The 26,082-nt window shown below is 37.6% G+C and overlaps 1 protein-coding gene across 1 annotated transcript; it reads left to right on the forward strand.

Annotated features, from left to right (window-relative positions):
- Nucleotides 1–345: 345 nt before the first annotated feature.
- On the forward strand, nt 346–7,272 carry LOC146145320 (succinate dehydrogenase [ubiquinone] iron-sulfur subunit, mitochondrial-like). Its single transcript, XM_083389422.1, has 8 exons — nt 346–458; nt 890–1,035; nt 1,473–1,616; nt 1,856–1,934; nt 4,681–4,784; nt 5,479–5,590; nt 6,295–6,417; nt 6,960–7,272. The coding sequence occupies exons 1-8, from the start codon at nt 390–392 to the stop codon at nt 7,047–7,049; spliced, it is 867 nt and encodes a 288-aa protein (XP_083245548.1). The 5' UTR covers nt 346–389; the 3' UTR covers nt 7,050–7,272.
- The last annotated feature ends 18,810 nt before the right edge of the window (nt 7,273–26,082 follow it).

Genomic DNA, 26,082 nt, shown 5'->3' on the forward strand with positions numbered 1-26,082 from the left:
AACCAGTAATAATTCATTTTAATTAAAAAAAACGTTTTTAATGGTTCAATGGTTAAGGGTGGCTTCTAACTAAATCTTATTGATGGGGTGATGACAGGTCGTGAGATGTTACGTAACTTTCTAGTTTATCAACAAATATATACAAAAAGAGATCATCGACTGCGACATACTCTTGTAACTGTTTGCAAAATAATATGGCAGAAAAACGTTATCGAACAAAAAATGGCGAAATCAAGGATAAAGTTAGCTAGTGTTCTATTTATTTACGTTGTATGGGATATTGCATGTAAAAATTATTTTTTATTACCAAATTTTTAATTGCTTTAAAATAACTCTATTTCGTATAGAAATCTTTACATTAAACTTTAAGCATCTATACTTTATAAACAATGTCTGTTGTTGGAATTTCTCGTACAGTGCTGCGAAAATCCAGCCAGGCCTCTGTCTTCTTAAATCAGGTGAGCATTTGCTAATTTTAAAGAATATGGTCTAGAATCCTACCACAGCGTTTAAACAATTATTAAATCAATGCATAATATTTAGGTGCATGTTAGCGTTTGAGTGTGGGTGGGTTAGGTTTTAATATATTTATTATTTAATAATATTTCTTGACCCACCCGAGCTCAACCGCTAACCGGCACCCTAACCTAACTTATGTATATTGTGGTGGAATTCTAGACCAGTGTCAAAAAAACAAAAAATAATTAGTTAAAATTATTTAGTGTCTATTAAAATCTTAAGAAAGATATCTGAGGCATGAATTTAAATTGAAAACTAGCCATTCTTTCTTTTACATATATAATTTTGGTGTAAGATTTCAGCTACAAATTATAAAAAAGTCCCCCATCACAGTTTCTAGAATTTTATAAAGTTTGATTTTGTCTTGCAGTCATTGCGATGGGGTGCAACAGCCACAGCTGCGGCGACAACAGAAAAAACTTTACCAAGATTGAAAACTTTTTCTATATACCGTTATAACCCTGAAGAAAAGGGAGCCCAGCCATATATGCAAAAATACCAAGTGGACTTGGATGCGTAAGTAATACTTTACATAATCTCCAAAAACAACCTGCAAAGACTATGTGTATATTTTTAACAAGAAACCATAACGTTGTTCAAATCTGTTTACAAGAGATTCAAATTTATTCAATATAAGCCAGTTAAATATTCTAGTTTTGGAAAACTGTTAATATGAATAAGTAAGGATGCCTTGCAAGTGTAATTTATACATTAAAATTTTCTAAAATTAGTAAAAAAAATCAAGCCTTGTTTTTGTCCTTAGCTGCTTTGTATGTTAACTTATTTAAGATTGAGGGGATGACATGTTTCGAAAGATTTTTTTGGTAAAATGCATATATATCTGAAAGTGTGTATATATTTAATTTGGTATATATTTATAGGGAACTATTTTGAACAGCCAAATAAGCTTTATTTTATATTTTAGTTTAATGTTTAAATTTTTTGCCAACCAGTTGTGGTCCAATGGTTTTGGATGCTCTCATCAAAATAAAGAATGAAATCGATCCAACTCTTACTTTCCGTCGATCGTGTCGCGAAGGCATCTGCGGCTCTTGTTCTATGAACATTAAGGGTACAAACACTCTGGCCTGTCTATCGTAAGTCCTAAAATGTTTTTTTTTTAATTTCTTCCATTGTCAAAAAGAAGGTTACCTACCTAGCATACACTAGGTTACATTTAAGGTTAGACATCCCTGATCTTACACTACAGCTTATAGATTATTAAAACCTTGATTTATATTACAAGTTAATTTGTATTTTAAACAAAGAATACACATATTTTAAACAAAGAATATTTTTGATTTTAGATCAATTAACTATTTAAATTGTATTTTAGACGAATTGACACCAATCTAAGCAAACCAACCAAGATTTACCCACTTCCGCACATGTATGTTGTCAAGGACCTGGTCCCAGTAAGTGTTGACAAAAATAAGCATATTATATTTATGCCTGATATTTATACCATATTCTAAAATCAAATTTGCACATTTTGTTCACCATTTATGATTATATTTTAGTTTACTAATTATTCACCAAAACATATATAATGCAAAATTGCCTTTTGTACTTCATATATGTATACAGCTTCACTGCTAAAAACTTTGGAAACTTAATTGCCCCAGAAAATTGTTGTATAGTAGGTCGGGATGTTTAAAGCAGAATATTCAATCCTTAGATCCGAATTGAAGACAAATCAAATTTTGATGTATACTATTTTAATGTTTATTTTTATTTTTTTTTCAACCTATATAATGTTGTTATTTGACCTCGGATGGTTGGGCCTAAATGTACATACGAGTGACAAGTTTAGATAAAGGTCTGTAGCAGTGGCGACACATTAGTAGTGCATTTTTTTCGGACGACAAATTACTTTGCATAATCTTTACCGCCTATTCATTTGGGTGTTATTGGGTGAAAGTGTTATTGGGTGAATGACTAGCGTGTAATGCCATGTGTGGAGTGCACAATTTTATTCAATATATACCATAAGTTACAAAAGTTACATTCTATCGTAGAACATGTGCTGGTGTAGGACAAAATACCCTACGGTGTTACAAAAGGCGAGGTTATGCACAATGTTATGGTCAAGTATTTATTATGAATTGCTGGCAGTATTAACTTTGTATTCTTTGCAGCACAATAGACAATATTGGAATCCTTAACAGATCAGTAAAGTTAGACTGACACACAATACTGTGTTTTTTTTTTAAATCGACTGAATTGCTGAAGAGTGCTTTGTGTTGCATTGTACTCACTTTATGCGCAAGTTTTGACAACAACATAATAGTTGTTTCATGTTTTTGTTTTTATTTAGTTATACATTATGCTGTAAATGGAAGTTGTTTCGAATGTTAAATATCTGAAAGAATATTTTTTTACTACAATGCACATTTTAATTGTTTTTTGATACTTGCTGTCACTCTAGGGCAGTGGTTCCCAAACTGTGGTACGCGTACCACCGGTGGTACGCGAGAGTCTTTCAGGTGGTACGCGACTAACTTCAGCATACGTATAAATTTCGAAAACGTTCAACTTTTTAAACTTTCAGATTGGGTAATTTGCCGTGCTGCGTTTTAGTTACCTTTAACTTGAGGTTTCGCACGTTTATGATGTAACACTTATCTTGTTCAAGATAATAAAACGCTAATTGTTAGCTGGTTTAATATATATGTAGTAATAAACTAATAGTGAGCGGTGTAGTTGTAGTATGTATCGACCAGCTGGTGAAGAAAAAACAACTATCGCATTGAACCTTGGGTTTTGTTTAATTTATGGCTTCTTTGTCTTCCTGGTATGGCGTTTGGTAAAGTTTAATTCTGCTTACTTATTTTGTATAATATGCTAAAATAGTTAAAGCAGCGGTTCGCGGTTCTTAACCGGGGGGGGGGTGGGGGGCGCGCCCCCCTAGGGGTGCGCCCAGGAATTCTAAGGGGGGCGCGAGCTCGACTTTATATATTTTTAATTTTTGCAGTGATTTTAATGGTTTCGTTTGGGTTAGGCATAATTCCTACATACAAACTCTGTTTTTTGCCAACTTTAACATTAAAACTGCAAAAATTTTCGCGCTGCGCGCGAATCTTATAGTTCCCTTTTAGAAAATCCATGGTATCACCGTCCTATTAAATTAACTTATAGATAAACGATAAAAGCTATCGCCCTTTTGGACTATTTTTCATCCATATTTTATATATGATAACAGGCTATAGCAACAGGGGGAGTCGAACTTTTTTTGCGCGAAACTATATTGTTTTTGCAATATTGCCGTTGTATTGTGTGTCGTTACATCTTTTGAAACACGATAACGCAATGTTTAATATTTGCGCTTGACATTTTTTGCGCTCGACATAATAACTCTTACAACTGTGGAGTAAATGCCCTCGCAACACGTTTGTCAAAATCAGCTCGATAAAATCAATGTCGAGCTCGCGCAAAATGTCGAGCTCGCGCAATTTGTTGCGTGCCCAATGCGAAACGCCTCTTCGGTTGCAGTTTAGCCAATTCGACCAACTAAAACTCAAAATTTTTCGCGCTTCGCGCGACCAACAATCCCTTCCTTCACTATTTTCCTGTTTTCTCAGTGATATTTCATTGCAAAATGTCGAAATATTAGGGGGGCGCAAGGCATGAGAAAATTACCAAAGGGGCGCGCGGCTGAAAAAAGGTTAAGAACCACTGAGTTAAAGTTTGAGATATTCTGGTAAGGTGTAACTTAGGTGGTACATCAACACTGTACAAAAGCTCAAAATGGTTCGCGAGAAAAAAAGTTTGGGAATCACTGCTCTAGGGTATATTATGATTAATTTGATATTTCCTAAAAAATTGTGATTAAATAGTTAATAAAAATATGCTGGGATGAAATATTCTAAATTAATTATTGTAAATTAGAAACCTAATATTCTAGAATCTCCTGGCATTCTACTTTGAATATCCCTACTAGGAATAAGTTAGTTTTACGCAACATAAGTACTGTATAATTAAGGGAGCTTATTTGATTTTCCTTATTATGCTTTTTTATGAATTACAGCAGTTTAAATTACAAAGGCAAACTAAATATTATTTACTATTTAAATTACTAGATGAGCAATTGAACAAAATGAGTTGTAACAACTGTTCATATTCATTGAGATTTCAGTTTTTGACTGCATTCTCCTTTTTCAGGATATGAGCAACTTTTATGCACAATATCGCTCCATCGAGCCTTTCTTGAAACAGAAAGATGCTAGCAAAGCTGGTATCGAGAATCATCAATCTGTTGAAGATAGGTTAGTCCTTTTTAATTTTTCTATGAAAAACATATTTTGTGTTTAAATTGACAGTATCTATTATCTGGCTTGCATTTAAAAAGATCTTTGGCCGTCTTGATACAAAGTAATGTTGACTATTTTTACGCTCTTGATTAAAAAACAGAAGTTTTAGTAATATTAGTTGTGTGTAAAAACTATTATCTATTTTATATATTTATATGTATTTTTGACATTCGTTTTGTAAGATAAAGGATTTGTTTCAAATGATTTTTTAAATGTCGTACACAAAATACTTTTTATGGGATATGCCAGCAGCTTTCAGGTTTTCTTTGGAGTTGAGAATTACTAGTGCAAGTGGGATATTATTGCAGCTGCAATATTTAAATTATCTGCTTGACTTAGAATCAGCCTACAATGAGATAACACATACCTTAAAATCAAGAATCAAATATTAACTGTTTTACTGTTACACATGTTTGACATCATTTTATAATAGTAAACTATTTGAGTCGATTATTTGTTAAATATTTCTTAACATCCCCCTACCTATTGCTATTTATACAACGCCAGTCCTTTACACTGCGGTTACCCATACAAATGCAAAATTAAACACGATGGTAAATTTGTTTAACGCTCCTGGTCTAATAAGAAAATCTTGCTACCCCTAATAGTTAAACAATGACCTTTGCTTTATTAAAAAATAATTATACAGGCAAAAGCTGGACGGCTTGTACGAGTGCATTCTGTGCGCATGCTGCTCCACGTCTTGTCCTAGCTACTGGTGGAACCCGACGAAGTATCTCGGACCAGCTGTCCTAATGCAGGTCGGTAAATGCTGCGTTTCTGCTGAAATGTGACGCCAAATATTGCTTTCGTTTTTGCACGAGTCTGCTGTCGAAATGTTGTAACTTCTGTTGACTGAGTGGTCGGTGGTTTTCACATGTCTGCAGAGTATTCCTGGTTGGGCATTGACGAGCTTCTGATTTTGCCAGTTGATGAACCTAGCCTTTTTTGAGGATTTCAGTATCACATTTAAACTCACCAAAATCGTTTACGCTCATGGTATTTTGCCTGTGACTAAAATATTTTTTTTTATGTTTTTGCCTTTTAGTTGCTATTTAATTTTTTTCACGGCTCCTTTGAAAGTTTACCTAATTTTTGCATCAATGATGTCATAAGAACTGTTCAGCTTGATGTTTTGAATAACAGTAATTTTCTTGACAATATTTCCGCGTTCAAGCTTTTTTCCAACTGTTGTTACAGATTGAAATCTTGATAAAACTTTTTTATGAAGTGGTCCAAGTAAATAGCCAACAAATCGTCACCCATCGATATATTTTTTAATAGGACTCGCATGAGCAAAACAAACGAGTCTTAAAATAAAATATTTCCAAGGCAAATCAATAGCAATGTCGTTCGACTACAATTTGGCAAGTGACTTGATGAGTTGGCAACCCAGTGACCTAAAATCGATGACGCTACTCCATGTTTTAATCAGTGACGTCACACCCGTTTGTTTTCCCCGCAGGCGTACCGCTGGATTATTGACAGTCGCGATGAGCATCAGTCTGAGCGCCTGGAGCGACTTAACGACCCCTTCTCGCTGTACAGATGCCACACAATCATGAACTGCACCAGGACTTGTCCAAAGGTTAGATCTTCTTTCTACTCTATAATGACCCTCTAAAAAGACAGGACCTGGATTTTTAATTTGGCAACGCGAACTATTTGGGCACTCGCCACAAGTGTTGTTGTTTACTGTCACATCACCACGTTTCACTTCCCGACGCGGCAATACGATTTACGATTTGGACTGATTCTGTATGGCAGCTGTAGCCAATTTATGTTTGATTGCGATCGACTGAATATTTTTTAGAGCTTCTCGATCGACTGGTTCAGTAAAAAAGTCACAAGAACACTTGTTATTAAACATTTTGAGCGTTAATTGCATTCCAAGCGAGCGATAGAGGTTAAATTGTTACTTCAAAGACTAAATTGTTACGCTTTATTAGGCTAATCCAGACAACAAATAGTCATTTTAATATTCCGCTTGTGTGCGATAGCTACTGTAATGACGTAAAACACATATTCGACGCGATCGACGTGTTGGCTACCCCTGCTGTATGGGAGGCGCGAAGAAACAAAGTTTTCTATTTAAATACGCCAGTTTTAAACCTGTTCTTGCGTTTTTAGGGCCTTAACCCTGGTCTCGCCATTGCCGAGCTGAAAAAGATGTTGTCCTCCCATAAACCGGAGATGCTGCCAGCAGCGCAGAAGAACTGAATCGCCCCATCGCCCGAAACCCCTCATAACTGTGCAACTGTGCCCCCTACAGAAAGCCCGGGCTATTTGTTTTCTGGCACAGAGCATATATATATATTTTTTGCTAATTTTGTTGAACGAAGATTATAAATTGACGTTTAGTTATGCGTTAACTGCGTAAAACAGGGAAACTGCAAAAACGAAGTGTATACTATTTTAAAATTACAACTTCTACGTTCTTATAGTTTTAAGGTTGTTGCCCGAAAGTTAGACAATATTAAAGTTGTGTTTGTGTTATTCGGACGTATTGCAGTTATCAAGAGGGCTAGTAGAAGGGTTGACCTTTGGAGATTATATTTATTGACCTCTTTCCTTTGAGAAAAAGCAAACAAGGACTCTTAGTGTGTTTTATTTCTGATTGTAATGGCTTTAAGTTCTTTTTAGCATAATACGAAACAGCCTCCGGGTAGTTGTATAGTTGCACACTAACCTGTTCGATAACACGCTACTTACGATAACGTGAATTGTAGGACCACGGATTTACATAACTTGTAACCTGATATCTGAAAAACGATTACGACTGACATTCCCTATAGTTAAAAAAGGCAATCAATATAGTTCTGGTTAATCATTCTCGTTACCTTTGGTCCAACCTACCAACTCGCTTCAGGCTACTATTTGCACTTAAATCTGCTTAGATAATTACTAGCTAGAAACCGCGAAGCGCGAAAATTTTTCGCTCTTACGTAGTTAAAATAGACCAAAAGTATGTGAAATAGACTCGTTTCTAATTTATCAAAGAGGCGGCGGGACGGATCAATTTCATCGGCGGGCCGGATCCGGCCCGCGGGCCGTAGGTTACCGACCCCTGATCTAATATAACCTAATTCGCAGTAATATTCACCACAGAATAATAGCTCAACAGTCTGAATAAGACCTAATTCTTTCGGAATAAGTTCAAAATTCATCGGATTAAGGCCTAAATTGCCAAAATAACGCCCGAAACTGTTTGAGAGGGTATAAGACGATCAGGGGGCGTAGGGCTGGCATCGGCCCTTGTCGTGCCGACGTTTGGGCGGCCAAGTTTGACCGGCGTCGTTGTTTCTGCACCGGATTTTTGGTTGGGGGTTGGGGGAATTAGTGATGTAGTCTAGGTTGATAGGGGGATTAGTAATGTGTATACAAATGACGTAAGTTAAGTCGCGTCTTTTATACCTTAACTGCACTTGAGTCAGGTGTTTGAATTAGGTTATTTAGACACTGCTCTTCTCAATTCCTGCCACTATGAACAAGAAAAGATAGGCAAACAATTTTCCGAATATTTATTTACGATTTCCGAATAAAAAACGATCCACACCACTGATCGTCGACTGAAGTACAGTCAATCATTTCTATGGAATCGCAACCTCTGTATCTAAAACCACATAAAAATAAATTTTTATATAAAACAATAAATGTTGGTTTTCTGTCGATTGTGTTTATTATAGGTTCTATAGATACTCTGTTTGTCACTCATTTTCAAGATGTTGGTCAACTAATTGCAAAAAACAAAGCCGGCGCTAAAAAGACAGGCGACATTTTCTCATATCTAAGATTTTTGTTTCCTAGGTGAACTATATATTTTTTATATTAAGCACCCGATTTGGCTGTTCAGATTGTTAACATTAAAGAACAATACCGACACGTAGATGCAAAGTGCCATGTTCACCAGAAAAGAAGTTGATTCTTAATCATGCACTACCGATATGCTGTAACGTAGGCTACAGCAAATATAAGCTTGGAAAAGCCGATTTCCTGTGATCCAGCGATAGAAATGTATTATTGTAAAAGCTCTATCATTTACCCAGAAGAGAATAAATATCTTTACAATTGTTCCCTGAAGGTCGTTTGCCGTTAAACGTTATACAATTAAAGAGATGGAACCTATAGTAATAACACCAAGTTTGTGCTAGAATATATAATCGTCCAAGCTGTGCGACTTACCGCCCCAATATGGCTTTCCGTACCCTGGGTCGTAAGACTTTCCATTGTATCGTGCTCCATAAGACTTCCCTCCGTGTCCAACCCCGTACCCTCCTCTGTAGGACTTTCCGTACCCAGCGCCGTGCCATGCTCCGTTAATGTTTTCTCCGTGACTAGTGCTGAATCCTGTACCGTAAGCCTTTCCACCGTTACCAACGCCATGCCCTGTACCGAAGGACCTTCCAACAAATCTTACGCCGTACCCTTCTTTGTAAGATTTGCCGGCTGTCGATGTATGCTTACCTGGTCTTGATGACCTACTGGTATTGCCATGTCCAGCTCCTTGTCTTGATACGTTGTTTTTTTTTCCTGATATATTGACGATTACTTTGTGTTGTTTGCTCTGGGTAGAAATATTTGCACTGGTCTCTACGGCGTTTGTAGTGTTAATTCCGGCGCCATATTTTCTGATGTTTCCTGCGGCGTTAGATTTGCCAATCTTCAAACCAGCGGCGAACCCAGCATTGTACCCTGCTTCGTACGTCTTATTGTACCCTTCTGCGGACATAGGTTCTTCTACTTGTGCAGTGTTATTTGCTTCTTTGTCATATTCACCGTGTCCTACTAGGGAGGAACCAGCTACTGCCCTGGTCCGCGCCGAATTTCCTTGCTGGGCTGCACCAACAACCAACAAAACGCTAATTAATACCTTGATCATCTGAGCAAAGTTATGTAGGCTACTAAATTCGTATGATAACAACAAGAATTTCAATGTCTGGTATCGGTCGTCACCCTTGTGTAAAGTAAATGTTTTATACCGCTTTGCGAAAAACAAGCTGTCAACAAAATAATAACCCTTATTTGTGGGATAAATTCGACGAAAAATTTCGACGTCACTTTCCCTGTTTTTTCAAATGAATAGGAAGTGTTGCCCTTGGTATCATACTGCTTTAATATTTGAAACAGGGTGGTCCAAACCCAGGCCCGCGACATCATTTTTTGTGGCCCGCGAAGCACTGTTGAATTAATTGATCTGGGTAAAACCTTTTTGCGCGAAACGATAACGTTTTTGTAATTTAACGATTGTGTAGTATGCAACATCTCTGTTAAAATTATAGTAGGATACGTACGGTTTCCGCGAACATTTTGCGCTTATAAAAGGCGCGCACCATTTTTCCCAGTCTTACAACACTTGATCGCATTTGCGCACAACGTCGACGAGAGCAGCAAGTTTCTGCAGCTTATAAGTCTTTGACGATGCTTTGTGACGTCATTTTTAAACATTTCATAACCCTTTGGAGCATAATGGTTGGAGGTGGTAGTAAGACGTAATAGGAATATCAAAGCCCATACAAAATTAGGTATCATTTTGAACGTTTCGAATAACTCCATTTTGAAAATGAATAAAGAGTTATTCGAAACGTTCAAAATGATACCTACTTCTGTATTTCATGACCAGATTAAACCAAAATCGTTAAAAAAAAAATCGTCCCACACATAGCATAATGTACGTGGCCCGCCAAGAATACGCAAGAAATATTATGACCCGTGATTCTGTCAACCCACTCTGATTTAAAACATGTAACTGTGTATATTTGTTTGACTATCGCCTACTGGATTCGACTGGCTATCTTTAATAGCCAACACGTTTTCAAGCATAAGTATTGCCATTGTGGAAATTTAAGCAAACTGATTTTTGTTTCAAAACCAACAGTCATGTTTTTTATTTGATTGCTAGGCATTTGCGTCGAAATCGCATCGTTACAGGCAGTGGTGGGATTCAAATTTTGTTCAGCCGGTTCTATCACAAAAGTCATATAGCCTATTTCAGCCGGTTCTGTTACAAAAAGTCATATTTTCCGGGAAATAGTTAAAGTAGATGCATGAACAGGATGAAACCCCAGGCTCCAGTGAATGTTGCCAACTCGGAAGCGGTCCACTGCCCACAGCCACAGTAAAAAGCAGTAGCTGTCTCATGAATTGTACTTATGGCACAATAGTTAAATTTTCGGACAAACAAACAGAAAAGGATTTACAACATTTATAAAAATTAACACGTGCGACCTTGACCTTTGCACATTTAAAAAAAAAAAACACTTGAGCCACTTGGATCTCAAAAATAAATGTATCAGATAAGATGCAAAAACCCATTGACAGTTACCTAGTAATGCTAACCGGTTCGCTGATCGCATAAAATTTCGCGAGACGGTTCCATAGAACCGATGCGAACCGGCTGAATCCGACCACTGGTTACCGGTAATTCGCAATATTTTTGAGACGCTTGTCAATGCCAATACATTCTAACTTAAGAGCCGCCTTTTTTAAAGAATAACTTCGTCCTAATTTCTGTTTGAACTTGTATAAACTCTTTGCATATGGTAAATAATATACAAAGAGGAAATTGTTGGAAGGATTTCTAATGAAAACTTCCGTTATCAAACCCTTTTCTTTCATCGAATTTAAAAATAAATTGATGGATGTTATTGCCGGAAATTTACGGTGATCAAATTACCTGGAAATAACTATTTATTCTGAAAGTGCTTTTTGTTTAAGAGAAAAATGTTGTAAGAGTTTTGTTGAACTTATAAATAAGAGTATCCGTACTATTTAAAGTAGGGGCCATTTTACTTTATGTAAAATTGGCAAATTTCTTAAAATTTATAAAAAAAATGGCAAATTTCTGACGTCTATTTGATTGTGACGTGATTTATGAAGTAATTTTTTGAAAATTTCTAGCCTACCGTGTTCAACCCCTGCTTTCGGCGAACATTTTGGGTGAGAATTACGCGCGTGACATTATTATGTCGCATCGTGTTTCAAAATTGCCCGTGTTGCTAAGGGGTTCAGCAGGAGCTGATTGCACTGCTTGCGATCTTGTTATCGTCCGGTTTCCCAAATAAAAAGTGATTTTTTTAAACTGCAGTTAGATTTGTATTGTAATGGAATGAAAATGAAATCTGCTTAATTGGCACATTAACACATTAATTTAATAATTTTTTCTTGTCTTCTTGGTCGTCTACTCTACATTTTTGCTTTTTTTTCTGGTTTGGGTTGTGTCATTATTTACCTTACAGAAACGGAATAAACATACTACTGGTTAAACGTTTCTAACTAAAACTGACTAAATAGAACGTAACACACTAAAACGCTTTTCTAAAGCGAACACAAACTGATTAAAAGGTATTATTCATGGTCGTGTGTGACGTAACAATGATAAGCATAGCATGCACAAGTTACGTCATGTGAATATAATACAAGGCTATTTACTAAACAGAAGAACATTTTTAACTAACTTTAGTAGTTACAATTATCGTTTTTGATATTGTGAATGTATTTGCATTGTAATTCAAACAGTTTGTTCAAATCCCGGACATATAAGCAGATTTCGCCATTTCTCCCCGACGCAGATTTCAACACTAAATTCCCTGACATGTCAGGGAAAATCCTGACATCTGCAACCCTACTATAAGTGGCACAACAATGTTCAAACACAACTAAATGAGAAATCCGTGTTGGACATTGATATTTGACGTAACTGATTAGTTTATTTGTTATACGTGACACATTTTTTAATATTTGTACAATTTACACAATCACAATGAGTTTTCTAATCGGGATTTTTTATAAAAATAACGTTTTTCATTAAATATAAAAAAACTTCGTCTGTATCTTTATATAGTAATCCAAAATATATTGTTTAGAGAAACACAATAATTAAATACTTCAGAAGTTGTTTCTAATTGCATGACTCATTACTCTAAACCAGGGGTGGCCAACACGTCGATCGTGATCGACCGGTCGATCGCCACATCTCAGTTTGTCAGGGCTCTAAAAAGAGCGTTTTCCAACAATATCCATATGAAAATAACGAAAACAGTCCATAAACTTGGATAAACTTAAACAGTCCAAGTAGTGTAGTTTTAGTAGTATTGGTCCGTAGCCTGTATCAATATACCTCACATTCGTTATATATAATCGTTAGATTCGTTATATGGTAAAATAGTGGTCACTTGACACGTCCCAATAGTAAGTGTCGTGCACATGGGAAACAGTTGGAATGCAGTGTAAGCTAACACAGTGTTTCTCAAACCGGTGAATTATTCACCCCAGGGTGAACAAATCTTTTGCAGGGATGAGCCAATCAAAAGGGGTGAATAAGGGTGAACCGCCAGAAATGTATGATATAGCTGTGCAGTAAATCGACTACTGAACTGGTGTTTTTTTGGTGTTTTTTTTTTGCTCATTGTTATAGTGAAGTTAGTTTGCACTGATTGTTTAAGTACAAAAATTTGGTGACTGTGTTTTGTGCTTTTGTATTTCTGGATTCGAGAAATTGTAGATTTTTAATGGTAAAACTTAGCTGGAGTTGATCTTAACAAATATCGAAACAACCTAAATCATTTTGTACTGTTATGTATAGACGAGATCATATCATTAAACAAGGGTGAATGTAATCTGAAGATCGATGCTAGGGGTGAACAAAACTAAAAATGTTTAAGAAGCACTGGGCTAACATAACAGCAGTTTTTCGTAAATAAAGGAACATTTTTTTCGTGTTTTTTTAGATGTGGTTTAAACTTTGATTGAAATTAGTCTACTGCTCACGATGTTTAATAAGTGGAAATATAAATTTAGTTACAGCACAAGAATCACGAAAAAGTAGCATTGTGACGTTCGTTCCGGACTCCAGTCATAAGACCGAAATAAGAACAACATCAACGTCTCAGTAAAACACGGTTTGGAATAAGACCAAAATAGGAGTAATACCCAATAATCGTAGTACCGTCTAAATAAGAATAATCTCAAACAAGTCGGAATAATACCTAAATGGTTAAAATCACGCCTAAACACCGCTTTACCCAACACCAAACCCCACCCCATGTACATCACTAACTCTCCTAAAAATTTTAACCCTAACCCTTGTTCTCACCTCAAACATTACCCAAAAATAACCCCAAACAGGGGTAAAAATTCGATGCCAATTTTTTTCGATAAATTTAGGACGTATTCCCGCGGATTTTGGTCTATCAGACGATTTTTAACTTATACTGGAATGGATATTACTGCGTTTTTGGCTTTTTTATATCGTAGGTCTTAATAATATGGTGTTATACATTTTTCTGCTTGGGGTATTGTTGCTTTTTAGGTCTTATTGTGTGTTCCCCCTGAGACTTTATTACCGAACTGGTCAATTGTGAGTTTTTTAAATATTTCAGTCGATCGCAATCAATGGCCACACCTGCTCTAAACTAATAAAACTTAATAAAAAAAATGTAAAATTAACTGTTTTCCCTTTCAATAGCTATTAAAACTATTTTAGGATTTTAAATTTTATTTTTGTGCGATATTCTTCAGAAGTTGTCTTGTTTAAGTTATTTTCTCTGTTTTACCGCAGCATGTTCCCCACATGTCGCCTCTACCTATCCTATTTTATTACGGCTTGAATATTTAAAACTTTCATAACCTATTTATTTATAACTACTGGTATATTGCCTTTTTTGTTGCAGATCAAAAATTGAGTTCAGTAGGCCTGATAACAACAACAAAACACTAATGTTTGCTTATCGCCAGTCAGGCGAGTACAAGCGGCGAGTACAAAATAACAAACCTGTGTGCTAAGATTTTAGTGGCTTTGCACGATATAAAAAGGACACCTTGTTTTTTGTTAAGCGTGCTCCTGACGTTATGAGGTAACTTTGTGGCGTTATATATTTATTTTTTCATACGCTCCGGTGAGTAAACTGTTCATCGGTTTGGTAAAAAATATCCTATTTTTAACCCTGGCCAAAACAATATAAACTATATGCTATAATCTCAATTGACACTTTTCATGTTCAAACACTCGAAGTCCCTCATACTATTACGTAATGTTGCATTTGTATATAATCACCTAAATGTGACCCAGACATTGAGAGTGAAAATTATTTTTGTAAAACTGAAAATCGAATAAGTTAAGCATCCAAGTATTTATTTTAAATCCACTTTGAAATCAAAAGATCAACATTAAAGCACAAACAATTTGTGTTGAGTTGCAGTTGTAGTTCAATTCTTCGATTTTCGTATTTTCGTGAGATCAACATTACTATCTGCAATAAGAAAAAAAAACAATTACAACACTACCAGGTAGTCCTTGGATTATACTTTGCCGTGTTTTAGGTAAAGTAAACAAAAAGTAGTTACGGTTTTAATATTTTCGTTGCATTACGTGCTGTTAAACAGATTAAAAGGTAAATTATTTTTTTTTTATTAGTGGCTTCCTTCTGCCGCTTCACGTATCATGCTCTTTTTTACTTTAGTGGTTATCGTTAAACGCAAGTTTTCCTTGTCCATGTTAGTTGTATTTTATTTATTTATTTTACATTTTTAACATTTTAATATTTTTCACCATTTATATGTACAGATAAACTAATGATGCCATTCATTTATACGGCGAAATGCATATTTTCATATTAAAAGTTAATGACCTTGCTGACTGATAGTTGTTCGAAGCAGTGCGCTTCTCAAGCTAATATAAAGTTACGTGTTCTGTTGGAGGGCAAGTTTCTTTTGTGGAAACGCATACTAAGTGTATAGATTTGTCGACAAACTTTTATTAGGAGTTATGACATGCTTCAAAAGTTGTTCACGGAAAGTAGCCTACTATATTTTAGATAAAATATTAAATGTTTAATTTAGTGATTCACGCTCATTACCCACCTAATAAGAATAACCTGCTCCATATCCAGCCCCGTAACCGGCACCGTAGCCTGATCCGTAGGAATTTCCTCCGTAACCAGCGCTGTATCCAGATCCGTATCCACCGCTGTACCCAGCTCCATAGGAATAGCCAGGTCCCTTTGACCAGGTTACGTTTCCGTGTCCAGCTCCGTAACCAGCTCCGTATCCAGCGCTGTAACCTGCTCCGTGGGAACTTCCGCCGTAACCAGCTCCGTAACCAGATCCATATTCACCGCTGTACCCTGATCCATAAGAATAGCCAGGTCCTTTTGCCCAGGTTACATTTCCATGTCCAGCTCCGTAACCACCACCGTAACCAGCTCCGTATCCAGCGCTGTAACCTGCTCCGTGGGAACTTCCGCCGTAACCAGCTCCGTAACCAGATCCGTAGCCAGATCCGTATTCACCGCTGTACCCTGATCCATAAGAATAGCCAGGTCCTTTTGCCCAGGTTACATTTCCCTGTCCAGCTCCGTAACCACCACCGTATCCAGCTCCGTATCCAGCGCTGTAACCTGCTCCGTGGGACCTTCCGCCGTAACCAGCTCCGTATCCAGCGCTGTAACCTGCTCCGTATCCACCGCTGTACCCAGCTCCATAGGAATAGCCAGGTCCCTTTGACCAGGTTACATTTCCGTGTCCAACTCCGTAACCAGCTCCGTATCCAGCGCTGTAACCTGCTCCGAGGGAACTTCCGCCGTAACCAGCTCCATATCCAGCGCTGTAAGCTGCTCCGTATCCACCGCTGTACCCTGATCCATAAGAATAGCCAGGTCCTTTTGTCCAGGTTACATTTCCGTGTCCACCACCGTAACCAGCTCCGTAACCAGCTCCGTAACCAGATCCGTATTCACCGCTGTACCCCGACCCATAAGAATAGCCAGGCCCCTTTGCCCAGGTTATATTTCCTTGTCCAGTTCCGTAACCACCACCGTATCCAGCTCCGTAACCACCACCGTATCCAGCTCCGTAACCACCGCCGTACCCAGCTCCGTAACCAGGTCCGTATCCACCGCCGTACCCAGCTCCGTAACCAGGTCCGTATCCACCGCTGTACCCTGATCCATACGAGTAGCCAGGTCCTTTTGACCCACTTACATTTCCGTATCCAGCTCCGTAACCACCACCGTAACCAGCTCCGTATCCACCACCGTACCCAGCTCCGTATCCACCGCTGTAACCTGCTCCGTGGGAACTTCCGCCGTAACCAGCTCCGTATCCAGCGCTGTAACCTGCTCCGTGGGAACTTCCGCCGTAACCAGCTCCGTATCCAGCGCTGTAACCTGCTCCGTGGGAACTTCCGCCGTAACCAGCTCCGTATCCAGCATTGTAACCTGCTCCGTGGGAATTTCCGCCGTAACCAGCTCCGTATCCAGCTCCGTATCCACCGCTGTACCCCGATCCATAGGAATACCCAGGTCCTTTTGACCCGGTTACATTTGCGTGTCCAGCTCCGTAACCAGTTCCGTAGCCAGCTCCGTAACCACCGCCGTATCCCGATCCATAGGAATAGCCAGGTCCTTTTGACCCGGTTACATTTCCGTGTCCAGCTCCGTAACCACCTCCGTAACCACCGCCGTATCCAGCTCCGTAACCAGACCCGTATCCACCGCTGTACCCCGATCCATACGAATAGCCAGGTCCTTTTGACCCGGTTACATTTGCGTGTCCAGATCCGTAACCAGCAGCTCCGTAACCAGCTCCGTATCCACTGCCGTATCCCGATCCATAAGAATAGCCAGGTCCTTTTGACCCGGTTACATTTGCGTGTCCAGCTCCGTAACCACCTCCGTAACCACCTCCGTAACCACCACCGTATCCAGCTCCGTATCCACCGCTGTACCCTGAGCCATAAGAATAGCCAGGTCCTTTTGACCCGGTTACATTTCCGTACCCAGCTCCGTATCCACCGCTGTATGACCCGTAAGAACCTGCTCCGATGTTTGCACCAAGATTAGCACCGAGATTGCCACCAAGATTGCCACCTAGATTGCCACCTAGATTAGCACCAAGATTGCCACCAAGATTGCCACCTAGATTAGCACCAAGATTGCCACCAAGATTGCCACCAAGATTGCCACCAAGATTGCCACCTAGATTAGCACCAAGATTGCCACCTAGATTAGCACCAAGATTGCCACCTAGATTAGCACCAAGATTGCCACCAATATTTCCACCTAGCTTTCCACCAAGATTTGCAGCAATATTACCTAAAAGATTAGAACCATGATTTCCACCAAGATTCGCAGCAAGAGTGCCACCAAGATTTGCACCAAGGTTAAGACCAAGGGTGGCCCCAAATGTGGCCCCGATGTACAGCAGAATCAGAACTTTGTCCATCTGTAAGCAAAATTTTATTTGTACAGTAAACAGTATTTAAAGCACTTTATATTCGTAGCCTACATTACTTACCTCGTTGAGAAATACACTTTGAAAGTGAATGTTGATCTTTTGAACAACGACTTTATATAGAGTTTTTCAACAGACTGATTAGGTTTTCTGTAATATAAATTCCGCAAAAAATTGCACATCCACGCCCCTGTTGTTTTCAATTAATAAGAGAGACGTTGTCGTTGGTACCATCCGCACGGTAATTTGAAATATATCGTTCGTTTCCTTTCCTGGTTAGGCTAACTTGTAGGTTTACGTTTGATTTGCTTTGCGAATTTACGTACATTATTTTTGACATTTGTTAATGTTCAGCAAGGGGCTTTGCAATGTAAAGATCTACTTCCTTTTTTCGGAAACATGCCCTTTTTTCAAACTTCTCTTGTCGCTTTGGGATTATTAGCCTAGTTGAGTTTGGAGTAATGAGTGTTATTGTGTGTTTGTCAAAGGCATGCAGTAGATTTCGAAAAAGTGTATTAAAAATAAAGAGTATATTAAAAATACAAAAACGACATAAAAAATTGCAGAGGAGTCACTTTCACCAATAAGTATGTTGAACAAACCCTATAAAAGAATGAATTGCGATAAATAGAGAATATTCGTAAACCAATTCAATTATTTTATGAACCAACTTATCTTCTTTCAATTAAAACCCAATACTACAGCATTATATATTGTTCCCCACTTTACCTTACAATTGAATTATGTGCTTTTGATAAAACATTCAAAAAGGAAGTTATTGGAAGGGTGTTTGTCGAAAACTTCATTTATAGGAAAACTCATTATCATTCGATTGCCAAGAAAATAGTATTTACCCCGTCGGAACTTTTTGCCTTGTTGATTATATCCCCAACAGTTCGACGGGTTCTTGTTATTCATAAAGTTCACCCGTCCTATTAAACTAAGCGATAATTTATAATGGACAAACTACCCAGAAATTTTGCCCAAATCCTGTTTCAACTTAATGTACACAAACGTGCCTTCTATTGAAGTCGGCAGTAAGGAAGTTGTTCACACGGTATTGTTTAGTAAACAGAAGGTAATTTAGTTTGCTATGGGTAAGTTTGGTGAAATATCATAGTTTTGTAAAAATGCTTTTATGCCTCATTTTATGTGGATTTTCCAAAGTGGTTTGTATTTCAACAAAATAAAAGTTACATTATAAAAAAATCGACATACTATAGCTTTACAAATGGCCTACAACTCGCCGCGCACTCAATTTGGTTACGTCAGCATTATTATGTATACTAGTATAGTTGAGCATCCACAGGGAAAACATTATAAAAAAACGGCGACTATGCGTTGGAGATATGCTGGTCATATACTGAATAAATTGGACAAACATGTTTTAATGCAGTATAGTAGGCTACTCAACCGTTTTTATATGGCTCCCCCTTTTGAAATTGTCCTGTGCCTTGCGCTTCGCTCAGATATGAAATAACTATCACACCAAATGCGATTTGCTATTTGTCGTATACATATAATTATTAGTGAAATAAAATAAAAATGCTAAAGCCGATTCCTAGAAGAAAAAAACGTTTTTCTTGGTTTTATTTGACAAAATTTTATTTTAACAGCCCAGCTGAGTTGCCGGTCTTTTGGGGCCCTTTGCTGTGCCGGCCACGATAAGGATAAGGATGCTGTTTTGTTTTGTTTTTCGTTTATTTCGTTTATTTATGCTTATCCCTGTGCTTGGCAAATAAAATTACTTACCTAGTTGAAATTTTGTTTTTTATTGGTTAATTTTGCATATTTGTAATGACTCAGGCCAATGACTTGATTTAAGTGCAAGTCACTGTTTTAAAATTATTCGACTTAAAAAAAAAAAGTGAATGTTCGTTAAATAAAACGGTGCTTTTTTATTTTTCATTTATTTCAATATTGAGCTGCGTGTTCTTCAATGCGTCACGAAACTCCGATTAAATACGAGTCACAATTAAACAATTATTGACCCATATTTTTAGGAAAACCGGTTTTGAAAATAAATTTAGTCGAACCGGAGCTGAACCAGAACTTTTGAATTGCTCAGAACCGAAAAACTCGTTGAACCCGAACCGTACCTGAACCGAAAATGTCAAACGGTTCGACGCCCTGGTTTGACAGGTGTTGAGCAAACCTTTTGTACTGTTTCGTAGCATTCCTGCCACGTTTTGTTGAATTGAATTGTGCATTGTGACGCCATAGTGTTAACGAGTATGTATTTTCGTAGCATTCAGCCCTGTCACTACACACTACCAGTGTGCAGGGCTGCCACTCCTAGTCCAGTGGTCTAGTGGGTTTCTTGGAAAATCTAGTGTTTTTTAATAAAAATAAATAAAAATGGTTGCTGACTGAAAAAAATTTTTTTTAAACCAAATATGGAAACCCTGTTCATGCTTGGTGATCGTTGATGGCTCGATTCTTGTTAATAGCAAGTGGTTATTCTAATTACTGCCAGTGTCAGGCAACATGCTTTATCTTGAAGTTCCTAAAGCTGCAGTGTTGCACGAAATCGGTAGGTTGTAGGCCCATGTAGCCGCCGCTGGCTACAAAAATGCTAAAGGGAGAAGAGGGGAGTGAGAGGAAGGAGCAGGTCCAGGGCTGTTGTTCTTAACCGTTTTTTGACCGCGCGCCTTTGGTAATTGCCCTGTGCCTTGCGCCCCTTGGATATTGCATTATTACCATACTAAAAGCGGTATTTTTCTTCTTTTTATTTTTCGATTACATATCAGTGAGACAGCATAAAAATACAAAACCGCGAAAAGACTCTTTTCAAGTTGCAATTTCAGCCAAATTGATCTGGGTAAAACCTTTTTGTGCGAAACGATAAGGTCTTTGTAATTTAACGATTGTGTAGTATGCAACATCTCTGTTAAAATTATAGTAGGATACATACGGTTTCCGCGAACATTTTGCGCTTATAAAAGGCGCGCACCATTTTTCCCAGTCTTACAACACTTGATCGCATTTGCGCACAAGTCGACGATAGCAGCAAGTTTCTGCAGCTTATAAGTCTTTGACGATTCTTTGTGACGTCATTTTTAAACATTTCATAACCCTTTGGAGCATAATGGTTGGAGGTGGTAGTAAGACGTAATAGGAATATCAAAGCCCATAGAAAATTAGGTATCATTTTGAACGTTTCGAATAACTCCTTTTTGAAAATGAATAACGAGTTATTCGAAACGTTCAAAATGATACCTACTTCTGTATTTCATGACCAGATTAAACCAAAATCGTTGATAAACCACACATAGCATAATGTATGTGGCCCGCCAAGAATACGCAAGAAATATTATGACCCGTGATTCTGTCAACCCACTCTGATTTAAAACATGTAACTGTGTATATTTGTTTGACTATCGCCTACTGGATTCGACAGGCTATCTTTAATAGACAACACGTTTTTAAGCATAAGTATTGCCATTGTGGAAATTTAAGCAAACTGATTTTTGTTTCAAAGCCAACAGTCATGTTTTTTATTTGATTGCTAGGCATTTGCGTCGAAATCGCATCGTCGCACAGGCAGTGGTGGGATTCAAATTTTGTTCAGCCGGTTCTATCGCAAAAGTCATATAGCCTATTTCAGCCGGTTCTGTTACAAAAAGTCATATTTTCCGGGAAATAGTTAAAGTAGATGCATGAACAGGATGAAACCCCAGGTTCCAGTGAATGCTGCCAACTCGGAAGCGGTCCATCCTCAGATAAGATGCAAAAACCCATTGACAGTAACCTAGTAATGCTAACCGGTTCGCTGATCGCATAAAATTTCGCGAGACGGTTCTATAGAACCGGTGCGAACCGGCTGAATCCGACCACTGGTTACCAGTAATTCGCAATATTTTTGAGACGCTTGTCAATGCCAATACATACTAACTTAAGAGCCGCCTTTTTTGAAGAATAACTTCGTCCTAATTTCTGTTTTGAACTTGTATAACTTTTTGTATATGGTAAATAATATACAAAGAGGAAATTGTTGGAAGGATTTCTAATGAAAACTTCCGTTATCAAGCCCTTTTCTTTCATCGAATTTAAAAATAAATTGATGGATGTTATTGCCGGAAATTTACGGTTATCAAATTACCTGGAAACAACTATTTATTCTGAAAGTGTTTTTTTGTTTAAGAGAAAAATGTTTCAAGAGTTTTGTTATACTTATAAATAAGAGTATCCGTACTATTTAAAGTAGGGGTTCCGGTACAATACTATGACTCCACTTAGTGAAACTTAACAAACAACCTGGCATTTGAATATGAATAATGCCAGTTCAGCTCATCGAAAAAAATACAGCAGACCTATCCTTTTATAAAGAGCGAAGTCATGTATTTTGATCCAAAATATTTAATTTAAGTTCATCTTTTATTAAACACACTTTAGGCCAGGAGTTCTTAAACTGGGGTCCTTGGACCCCTTGTAGGTCCGTGAACTAATTTTATGGGGTCCATGAAGGCCAAATTAAAAAATATTAGTGCATATTACGAAATAATCAAATTAAAAAAAAATATTTTAACCGTGAATATATTTAGACTCCATTTTAGTGAATATATTTAGACTCCATTTTACTTAAATCATCAGAATGTTTCTATTTTGCAATCTATTGTATTGCGACGTAAATTTATGAAAAAATATCCCTTGATTTCGTAGCCTATATCAGTGTTTTTTTCTTGTTTAGGATTTTTCATTATTTACCTTATTACAGTATTGAAAAGGAATAAAAATACTACTGGTTAAACGTTTCTAACTAAAACTCACTAAAATAGAACGTAACACAAACAAAATGATTAAGGTATTAAACATGGTCGTGTGTGACGAAACAATGATAAGCATAGAACGCACAAGTTACGTCCTGTGATTACAAGGCTAAATAGTAAACAGAACAAAAATTTGAGCTAACTTTAGTAGTTACAAATACTTTTTTTTGATATTGTGAATGTATTGGCGATATAATTCAAACAGTACAGTCAAATCCCGGACATATAAGCAGATTTTGCCATTTCTTCCTGACGCAGATTTCAACGCTAAATTCCCTGACATGTCATGGAAAATCCTGACATATGGCAACCCTACTATAAGCGGCACAACAATTTTAAAACACAACTAAATCTTTATTTTTATGTAGTCTTTATTTTTATGTAGTAATCCCAAATATATTGTTTCGGGAAACATAATAAATAAATTATTAAAAATACCAGAATCTGTTTCTTAACCAGGGGTGGCCAACACGTCGATCGCCACATCTCAGTTGGTCGATCCCATCAATTATGTGTCAGGGCTCAAAAAAAAAAAAAAGGCGTATTCAAACAATATCCACATGAAAAGAACGAAAACTGTTCATAAACTTGGATAAACTTAAACATTTCAAGTAGTGTAGTTTTAGTAGTGTTCGTCCGTAGGCTACCAGCAATCAATATGTTTTATCATACCAGTTACCTCACAGATTCGTTATATGGCAAAATACTGGTCACGTCACTACAGTAAGTGTCGTGCACATGGAAAACATTAAAATAACCAAGTGACCAAGTCAGGGGAGCCCGCAGAAAATTTTTCATGGGGGGCAATCAGGGGCGTAACCAGAAAATCAAAAAGGATGGTCCTGAATTTTCAACTTAGGGAATTCCCCTATTTTTCGTCTGACGTTAATAAATAATGACTTCATAAAACAGTGATATAGTTATGAGCTCATAGAATGGTGATTGCAAGGCGTCATAAAAAACTAATCAGAAACAGCCAAATACGTCAACAAAAGCGACCACGTGCGTCGTCGACAATTCTGTCAGGCGTCAGCTGCGAAACCACAGTGTGCAATCGTTAACTTCAGGCGAAAAAATAAACCAAGACCGTGAAATATGTATGTTTAATTGTGGTAGAATCATACATAATTGGACTATCAGAAGCGAAGTTTACAAGCTCCATGAACGGAACTAGCGCTAAATTACAAGCACGCCTTTTGTCACCTGCAATATTAAACGAAGAACGTTTTTTTCCGGGTGTTATTAAGCCACGATTAGCGCAACATCTGCGCCGAGCTGTGTGCCAAGTCAGCTAAATTACAAGCTGCGGTTGAGGGGAAATAAGTTGTGTCCATTGCACACTTAGCACGTGGTCTTATTAGAGTATGCTTAAAGAGCATAATTTTGCGTTAACTATCATTACTTAAAAATGTAGACTTTGAAACGCGCACGACAGTCACCATTATACCTCCTTTTAAGAATCTGCTTCAGTTAAACAAATGTCGATGTTACACCAACAATCCAACATCGAATATTAGCGCAGAGACCGAACAGCGAGGAACATACTGCGCCTAACTAGACGTTTTTTAGCGAGAAACGTTGTTCAATTGTACACACTTGCTAATCAATACACACTAGCTAATTAGTCAACCTAAACAAATAACGAAAGAGAAAAGTATCCAGCGTTTACGGTCGACCAAACAAAAGATAAAAAACGGCGTTTTGCGCTCGATTTGGTTTCGCATGAGATTAAGACGCGTGACCCAACTAGTTGAAAGCAAGCCGCTTCGAACAGCTTGTTAAACCAGCATGACAAAAACGATAATATCACTCACAAAAAGGGGGGTAAGAACTCCCACCCCCCTGGATACGCCACTGGGGGCAATGGATAAAGTATAATATTTTTAACCTTCATAATTAATACATATTACACTTACAAATAATACTAATAATCGTATTTTGAAATCGTTTTTTGGTATACTGGCATTTTTTTAAAATTTCTTACATGTTTTTATTACATTGCTGATAAGAGCAAAATGTTAAAAAATATATGTGCAATATTTTTTAATACGTTTTCCGTTTGTCTGCGCCGCCCTTGTCTGTCAGGTTTTCACGGCGCAACGGTAAAGAAGCATTAACTTATAGTTTAAAAGACAGCATCAAAACTAAACAAACGGGAAATATAAAGATCATTCGCGCGAAGCGCGAAAATTTTCGCACTAAGGTAGTTAAAATTGTCGAAAAGTATGTGAAATGGACTCGTATCTAGTTTGCCAAAGAGGCGGCGGGCCGGATGAATTTCACTGGCGGGCCGGAACCGGCCCGCGGGCCGTAGGTTGCCGGCCCCTGCCCTAACGGCACAGGCAAACTAGGCCCTACTAGGGCGTCCAAACGTCGATACCAAAACGGCGGATGCCTGACCCATGGCCTCCGATCGCCCCATACTCCTACAGTTCTAGGCCTTATGTCGATAAATCTAGGACGTATTCCCTGATTTAGGTCTATTCAGACGATTCCTAACTTATACTGTAATGGATATTACTGCGTATTTGGCTTTATTATGTCATAGGTCTTAAACTCCTAATACTGTGGTTTTATAGATTTTTCTGCTTTAGGTATTGTTGTGTCTTATTGTGCGTTTCCATTGAGACTTTATTACCGAACTGGTCAATTGTGAGTTTTTTTAAATATTTCAGTCGATCGCTATCAAACATTAGCTGGCCACACCTGCTCTAAACTAATAAAACCTGATAAAAAATTGTAAAATCAATTGTTTTCCCTTTCAATAGCTATTAATACTATTTTAGACTTTAAAATATCAGTTTTATGCAATATTTTACAGAAGTTGCCTCGGAATGTTTAAGTTATTTTCTCTGTTTTCTCGAAGCATGTTCAACCACATGTCGCCTTTACCTATCCTATTTTATTGCGGCTTGTATATTTAAAACTTACTTAACCCATTAAATTATAACTATATTGCCTTTTTTGTTGCAGATCAAAAATTGAGTTCAGTAGACCTGATAACAACAACAGAAAAAGAATGTTTGCTTATCGCCAGTCAGGCGAGTACAAGCGGCGAGTACAGAATTACAAACCTGTGTGCTAAGATTTTAGTGGCTTTGCACGATATAAAAAGGACACCTTGTTTTTTGTTAAGCGTGCTCCTGACGTTATGAGGTAACTTTGTGGCGTTATATATTTATTTTTTCATACGCTCCGGTGAGTAAACTGTTCATCGGTTTGGTAAAAAATATCCTACTTTCAACCCTGGCCAAAAC

Source organism: Ascidiella aspersa, chromosome 5 (assembly GCF_963924565.1).
Source record: "Ascidiella aspersa chromosome 5, kaAscAspe10.2, whole genome shotgun sequence".
In the NCBI taxonomy this organism is placed as follows: Eukaryota; Metazoa; Chordata; class Ascidiacea; order Phlebobranchia; family Ascidiidae; genus Ascidiella; species Ascidiella aspersa.